Source organism: Pleuronectes platessa, chromosome 17 (assembly GCF_947347685.1).
Source record: "Pleuronectes platessa chromosome 17, fPlePla1.1, whole genome shotgun sequence".
Lineage (NCBI taxonomy): Eukaryota > Metazoa > Chordata > Actinopteri > Pleuronectiformes > Pleuronectidae > Pleuronectes > Pleuronectes platessa.
In genome coordinates, this window is record NC_070642.1 from 18,720,157 (window position 1) to 18,728,427 (window position 8,271).

The window sequence follows — 8,271 nt, forward strand, 5'->3', positions numbered from 1 at the left end:
AACACCAGCAGCTTCACATGCTCCTGCTGTCGCTTCCTTTTCTAAAAACACAATTCGTGGCAGATTAAAAAAAGATAAAACTCTTATTGCTCAATTTGCTACTTAACAAAACAAAAAAGTAGTAGATTATCTGTAGATAAACATTGATGACCATGACCAAAAGACAAAAAACAACAACTACAGTCTCAGTGTTGTTTTTCTAAAAAGAATAAACGGACAGGAACAAATTCACTGTTTAAAAAGTTGATTTATTGTAGTTGTGGCATTGTGTCCTGTTCCCTTTCGAAGGTAAACAATCAGCACATGTCAAGAGGTAGAAATCAACATCAGTCTGAAAGAAATGTAGGGACTGACATTTGAACACACACTCACGTCATCTCACACACACACACACACACACACTCGCACACAAATACTGTCAGCCACGACAGTTTTCTCATTTGCACAACACTGTCCCGTCAGAATCCTACAACCCAATACCAGTCAACATCCACCATCCTTTCCAAAAATAAATAACACGCATCATGTTGGAGCGGAAATGATCAAATTCAAATAAACGTTTGCCACTTAAACCTCAGGACTGTAACGACTGATTGGCTGATTGCTGTAACTGTGAAGGTGAGCCTCCGTTTAAACACCCACCACTGGGAATGTAGTCGCTTGATTTTAAAAGGACTACAAATATGGCCAGGACTACCGACATGGTGAATAGTGATGGCTGGGTAAACATAAGCAAGTGCTGCTGTAAAGTTGTAAAGAAAGTGAACAGTATTCCAAAAGATGATTTTGAGTAACCAAAGAAAAATTATTTGACCCAGGAGATGTTGAGACAGCGGGCGATGAAGGCGTAGGTGTCCGCCACCTCCTGGATGACCTTGCTGGTGGGTTTGCCGGCGCCGTGGCCCGACTTTGTGTCCACGAGGATGAAGAGGGGGTTCGTCTGCTTGGAGCTGCGGCCGACGATGTGCTGCAGGGTGGCGATGTATTTCAGAGAGTGGAGGGGCACCACGCGGTCATCGTGGTCACCGGTGAGCAGGAGCACCGCGGGGTACTGGACCCCATTGCCTTCTGGGATGCGGATGTTATGGAGCGGGGAGTATCTGCGGCACAGAAGGAGTGGAAAGTTAGAGAGGATAAACACAGGCTACTCTTTAACAAATAATATAGATGTTGTGTTTATTCTGTAAAAGAAGACTTTTCAGATCAGCATCTATCGGCCTATTCTCCACTTTCTCAAAGGAATAATTCATAATAACAACAATCTGGATCTAGTGAATTTACATGTGGTTTCATAAGAGGACTGGCCTGCTAAAAATTTAAATGAGACATTCAAAGATGTAATACTTATTCCAGGATTTGACTTCAACTCGTTCTGGGAGCACTTACTGCATGAGGCAATCAAACTGCGTTTTGTCTTCTGAGCAGCCGAAGTCCGTGGTCCAGGCGTGGCCGATGGTGAACTTGTGGAACTTCAGCATGTCCATGACGCCGACCTGAGCCACAGCGCAGCCGAACAGCTCCGGCCGCTGGTTCACGCAAGCGGCTGAGAGAGAGAGGAAGCAGTCAGACACGTCATCGACTGATCCCTGTGCAGCTCCAACTCGTGTTAATGTGGATCTTCAGCCGGCGGCAGCATACATACCCACGAGCAGACCCCCATTGGAGCCTCCGTTTATAGTGAGTTTGGACGAGGAGGTGTATCCCTCCTTCACGAGATACTCCGCTGCACACTGGAAATCTGTGAAGCAGTTCTGCTTGTTGGCCAACATGCCAGCTACAAGAGAAAAGCACAGAGTGGAAGTATGTAAATGAGATGTTTGTGCTGAAAGGATGAATGAGCCTGACTTGACAAATAAAGCTGCTGGACCTGTTTTATTTTGAATAAAACAATGGGAGCATTATCACCCTCAACTACCAGCGGAGAAGTGGCGGCAAAACGTTAACACTTCCCCGTCGTCTGTGGCCCAGGAAGATAAATCTATTGTCGTACTGTTCATTGTTGTTTCTCTATTTTCCAGAACCGGCTGCAGAGAAGACAATCTACTTCCTGTTAACTCCAGCGCACAAACCTGGACATGAATGGTCACGTGATATCAGCGTGTCACATGTTCAGCCTCACCTTTGTGCCAAGTCTCCCCATATTCTCCTCCTCCTCTGATGTTGGCGACGGCGAGCACTCCCCCGAGATGTCTGACGAAGATGAGACGGGAGACGCTGAAGCTCGGTGTGATGGAAATGTTGAAGCCCCCATAGCCGTACAGGAAGCCTGGGTGGGAGCCGTCCAGCTTGATGCCCTTCTTGTGAACGATGAACATGGGGATTTGAGTTCCGTCCTTGGAGGGATAGAAGATCTGGAAAAGACAAGGACAAGGACAGGCTGTCAGGAACCGTTCAAGGACAACAAAGCTTTATCGTGAATCTTCTTCTGTCCTTGAGTCAGAAGAGAGGAGTAGAAAGGAGGCACAATAACAGCCTGTCCTCAGGGCCTCCCTTTATTCACATTAACAATGTTATTCACTGTCCTCAGTAGGGATCAAACAATGAATCGGATTCTGAGAAACTGTATTATAAGCTCAACTGCTTTCATTTGAAAGATAAAACATATTAAAAGATCTGTTTGGAAGTTGAGCGATATGACATTAGGCAGTTTGAAAACACCTCCTGTCATGCATCAACAGACTGAGAGGGATTTGTTCTGGTCCAGCACACGTGTCAGCTGCGCTTTTTCCTCTCCTGACAACACAATTAATACATCGAGTTGTTGCTTCAGAAAAATTGGGTTGATGTCTCAGGGATCACTTCAGTTATTAGGAACACAAAAAGAAAAAAGAATTGCCTGCCAGAAACAAAATGATGAAATAAGACAATTGTCAAGTCACCTGGGTGGTCTGGTAGTCGGAGGTGTTGAAGCCTTTGACGGTGACCTCTCTGAAGACGTGGGGCTGCAGCGGCTCCTTGGTCAGGTCGCAGTGGTAAATGATGGCTGGATGGAAAAAAGGGAAAAGAATCATTTAATTTGTTCAAGACAATATGTGAGAAACACGTAACCCAGAAATCAAACCACGGGATCACAGCTGCAAGATCAAATAAGTCCCACTCAGTCGGTACAATCCACTTTTCATTTCAGCGGCTTTATCATCACACTCTGTCTCTGAGACGTGCGGATAGCGTTACCTGGAGAGAGGAAAGACGTGAAGTAGTAGAAGATCTCAGAGTCTCTCTTCCGTCCGGTGAAGCCCACCACAGAGCCCACGTCCAGGGGGAAGGTCCTTAGCTCCTCCCCCGAGCTCAGCTGGTACATTTTCAACACGTTCTTCACGTCGTGGAGGAAACACACAAACAGGAAGCTCGAGTACGTGCAGGTGGCGAACACTGTGGACGACACGTGGCAAAGGAAAGACGGTGAGTAAGAAGGTAAGAATCTCAGATGATGTTTTAGTAATACAGTTGATGTGAGTATGGCAGCAACTGACCGATGACGTCCTTGTCGTGCTGAGGGATGAGCTCCTTCCAGCTGCTCTGGGCAGGCGAGGCAAAGTCGATGTTGATGAGGCGATAACGTGGGGCTTCCAGGTTCGTCTTGAACGTGAACAACGTGCCCTCGTTGGTCACATACTCGTACTCTGCGTCAAAGTTGTCGATCAGCTTCACCCACGGCAAAAGTCCTGGAACATAAGGAGTGTTTTAATCTTATGAAGAAGGCGAATCATTACCAGGGTTGCATTACCAAGCAACCCTGGTTCAGATCCTACATGGCTGTCAAATCAAGGCTGAAAATGCCAGGGGGAAATATTATATATAAATAAGAAGAAGCTGAAAAGTCACAATAAACACAAACCAAAGCTACAATTGTAGTTTTGTTGTCACAGTTTATAAATGTAAATGTTGAAATGCTTAATAAACCACCATGCATAACATACCTGTAATACCCTGAGGAGTAGACTTAAGATCACAGTACCACAGTCTGTTGACTGGATCACAACCTTCCCTGATTGACAGCAGCAAATATCTCCCGTCATCTGATACCTGCAGTGCACAGTGTCGTAAATCAATAAGCAACACAACCTCTTTGGTCTTTTGTTTTCTCAGAAGCAAGATAACCTTCTGGTCGTACCTCAGCTCCACTCATCCACTTGGGGTTGTCGGGGAACTCGGCACACAGCACGTCTTCGGACTGCGGGGTCCCCAGCACGTGGAAGTACAGCTTCTGGTGCAGGTTGGTGGAGGTTTCAGTGCCTAACAGAGACAACAGGGTTTAGATTCATCACTGCCCCACAGTGGTGACAGAAAAACACATGATGAGAGTAGAGAGGAGAAGCAAAGTGTACTGATGTGTACTGCAGAAAGATCAGTGATAAAACACAGCTGTGTGGAGCAGAGGGAAAGTTACATGTTGATCTCACCATCACTCTTGCCCTTTTGTTCGGGGTAGGAGTTGTAGAAGAGCCCCTTCCCATCATGGGTCCAGGACATGCAGCTGAACTTGACTCGCTCCAGGCGGTCCTCCAGAGGCTTGGCACCTTCAACCCCTAGGAACTGGATCTCCACCCAGTCGGACCCACTGGCACTGGTGCCGTACGCCAAGTACTCCCCATCCTCAGAGAATGCATAGCCTCAAAGGAGGAGAGACAAAAACGGAATATCAGATAACAGCAACGTTAAATGATTTATTTGGCCGTCAGTGTGGCTAGTATAAATAGCAAAGTATTTTTTGACATCACAGAATCTATTCTTATACCAGATCACACAACATCATCACACAAGAGTTCATTTTCCTCTCTTACCTCGCAGGGCAACTGTCCCATCATCAGAAAATGTGTTTGGATCCAGGAAGACTGTGGGCTCAGCTTCCAGGCTCTCCTGCAAGTACATCACACTCTGGTTCTGGAGGCCGGTGTTGTAGAAGTGAAAGTACCTGAGCAGACGAGGAGAAATCCATCCAGGTGAAAAAGGAGGCTTTACTATTATACAATATAGAGGCTTATTGTGTTAATCAAAGCAACCCTAGGTAAACCTTCAGTTCTTCCATCAGCTCACCTGCTCCCCCTCTTGAAGGGGCAGCTGTACTTGGGGTAGTCGTACAGCTCCGTCATGCGCTCCTTGAACAGGTCCCGGACCTCGCACTGCTCCAGGAACGGCAACGTCAGCTGGTTCTGAGAACCGACAAAGGCCTGGAGGAAGAAGAAACCAGTATGTGGATGTTTTACACATCACCTCTACTGATATAGGAGCACATTTTCAGGGGAACCACCAGGGTCTTTAAAAAGGACCTGGTTTAGTTCTCCAGATCTTTTAGTAAACCAGCTTCTCTGAAACAGGCTGATGAACAAAAAATAAAACTTACTGAGCCTCATGCACTATGAATGACAGCCTTATCCGGAAAACACGACATGACAACACATGGCATGGGCAGCACAACACTAACAAAACAAGGCTATAATTACACATCAGTCATTTGAGGACGATATGTGCCAATCTGGCTTCATGTCATTACGATGCGTGTGATTTCTCAGCTGATCTACCTGCGTCTTCTCGCTGTCCGGGTCCTCCAGCCAGCTGTATGGATCTGGCATCTTGCTGCCATGGTAGTCATCCACCTGAGGCAGATGACAGATGTTAGAAGCATGCACCAGCTGGGTGTGGCATCCAAACAGCCCAGACAACCTGGTGCTACCGAGCTGGCACGTCCAGGCTAGCTGTTAGCCCAGTTAACTAACGTAGCAGTGACCATGCTAGCTAATGTGCTTCATGTTGGAAAAGCACTTAAAATAAAAAACTAGCCTAAAAAGGCGTCACATTCATTTGTCAACACAGTCAGGGCAGTGATGAAGGAGCCGGCTAAGCTAACTAGCATGCTAACAAAGCAGACGGCTCGCTCCAGCGAATGAATGAGCGTGATGATTAAGCATCCCCGGCTGGTTAGCACGCTAGGCTAGCCGGCTAGCAGGGTGTACTTACGACTGCCTGGTCGCGGTACGCCTGCGGGTACTGGAAGGACATGCTGGGAACCAGTATGCGGGGAGTGCGGGACAAGAAACGCGGCCTCAGGGAGCGAGAGAGAGATTTGACAAGGACTCTGTTGATCCAACAAAACATCAACTCGGGGCACCGCAGCCGAACAGGAGGAAGTGACGTCCGCACGCACAGACAACGAGGGAAGACAAGGAGAGCGACGCTGGGAGAAGTGGTCACAGCGCCCTCTGCTGCGGTCAAGCAGAATTGAAGAGTTCATCAAAATGAAATGAACACAGATTTAGTTTAATCATCGTGTTCTAGGTTTAAATTATATGACACAAAATGAATCATCCCACTTTTTAAACATGCGAAACTGTTATAAAGCAAATTAAGACAAATTTGGTTTTAATTCAACGGAGCAATATACATTTTTCTATTTGTGCAATTTCATATATGAAAATTGTGTATATTTGTCCATAATGAGGTTTCACCTCACACGTGACTTTTTTGTAAATTAGCATTGCTACATTTTTCTAATTTCCTTTTTCTTAAATGCAAAACATAAATATTATGCTTCTGTGTGGAAGGATATTACCCTTTTAGACGTGTGTATGCGTGTGTGTGTGTGTGTGTGTGTGTGTGTGTGTGTGTGTGTGTGTGTGTGTGTGTGTGTGTGTGTGTGTGTGTGTTTGTGTGTGCAAATTGAGCAAATTGCAAGAAAGACATTTCTCTGCAGGGATTTAAACTGTTTTTCTGATTCCACTGAATATAAAACAAAACTTAAGAGAGAAATACCAAAGCTGAAAATAACTTGTTTTTGTTCTACAGTCCAAAGTTCTATTGTATTTAATGTCTCTAATGAGGTTGAGCCTAGAAGATAAAGAACATAAAGTAAATGACACTATGGCCCAGTTATTTCAAAAACAAAAAGTCTAGACCTGGTGTAGACAGTGAAGTTGTAAAAGGTGACAGGTGCCCCTCCAGGTAAAGGTTATCTGAGCCTACTGGAAATCTCCATCACCGCTCTTATCTGCGTGGCAGCAAAGGAGAGAGGTCAACCCGTCACTCCTCTTTCTTACTGCTCATCATCCTCCTCTTCTTCCGTCCTCTGTTTACTTCAATCAATCAACCCTGACTCCACCGTCATTACCGCCGGCACCTCCTCTTACACAATGAGTGATAGTCGAGGGTAAAGGACGCGGAGGTAGCACGCACCTGAGGGATCAGCCGAAGTGAATGATTTATATTTTTGCATAGATTCTGGATTAATCTCTATTTTGATGAAGTTTTCTCTCAGTCTGCCGATAAAGAAACCTGTCTCCAGCTCAAATCAGTTGCAGGGTTTTGAACAGAGTCGGTCCTGTTGCATGTGTTGAGTTCTTTCTCCAGTGACGCGACACTGTGGCTGCGTGTCATCCTGCAGCTATGCAGATAAGAGCCTCGGGACAGGTTTAATTACACAGCAGCGTTTGTTCCATTCGAAAAAAGGAAACGCATTGTTTGGATACCACGGCTGATCAGACAGTCAGATGTCTCCGAAGAGTTGTAACTTTCATATTCGCCTCTCGGAAAGCGTGTCAGAGCTGTCGTGCAACTCAGCCCTCGGATTTTAAAGAGAGGAGACAGGCTCTTCACGTGGTGGCGTCCTGGTGTGGACGTCTGCACAGCGAGAGTGGAGAGAGACAGACACAGGTGCAGGAAAAGCAAGAAACGCTTCACCTATGTTGAAATCAGTGTAATCGTGGGTGGGTTGCTGATCTCAGGCCTCCTCTGATAGACCCCTCGGGATCGGAAATGTTTGTAGGTGGATGTTTTGGGTCAAAGGATGATCCCGGCCTCCTCCTCCTCCCCCTCCCTCCATTCTTCTTCTCTTCCTCACGTCGGAGTCAAGAATACCCCTCTTACGCTGAGGGGATCTCTTCCTGTTTGCCTATGTCGGGCTCAGATCAACTATTGTCCTATGGGATGGAAAAACACTGACAGTCTGTAGGAACGTGTTTGCGCTTGTGTTGAAATATGGACTTTAATGCTCGGAGTGAGTGGGTGGGTTCAATGCATCTGTAGAGAATGGCCGAGAGTCCATAGACCACCTCCTCCTCCTGTTTTCCCCCATTGTCCGCGGTCAGCAGTGATCTGTCCCCCCCCACAGTCGGAAGCACCTGTCGCTGCGGACAAAGACGGATGACCACCTGCTGTGTTTCACTACGCAGGGTTACCACGGGGTTAACTCGTTCATAAATCTCCACGCCCTTCACTCCCAGTCGCTCCTTCAGCGAGAGAGAGAGAGAGGTGTTCATTTTGTTTTCCTCCACCTCC

The 8,271-nt window shown here is 46.6% G+C and overlaps 1 protein-coding gene across 1 annotated transcript; it reads right to left on the minus strand.

Annotated features, from left to right (window-relative positions):
* Positions 1-227: 227 nt before the first annotated feature.
* Positions 228-6,137, minus strand: prep (prolyl endopeptidase). The gene is made up of 14 exons (XM_053445127.1): positions 5,959-6,137; positions 5,523-5,597; positions 5,038-5,171; positions 4,785-4,915; positions 4,404-4,613; positions 4,115-4,236; positions 3,921-4,026; positions 3,474-3,665; positions 3,175-3,372; positions 2,880-2,983; positions 2,120-2,351; positions 1,643-1,774; positions 1,387-1,543; positions 228-1,100 (listed from the first exon to the last, which is right to left on the minus strand). Exons 1-14 carry the CDS (start codon positions 6,094-6,096, stop codon positions 806-808), a joined length of 2,226 nt encoding a protein of 741 aa, XP_053301102.1. The 5' UTR covers positions 6,097-6,137; the 3' UTR covers positions 228-805.
* Between the last annotated feature and the right edge of the window lie 2,134 nt (positions 6,138-8,271).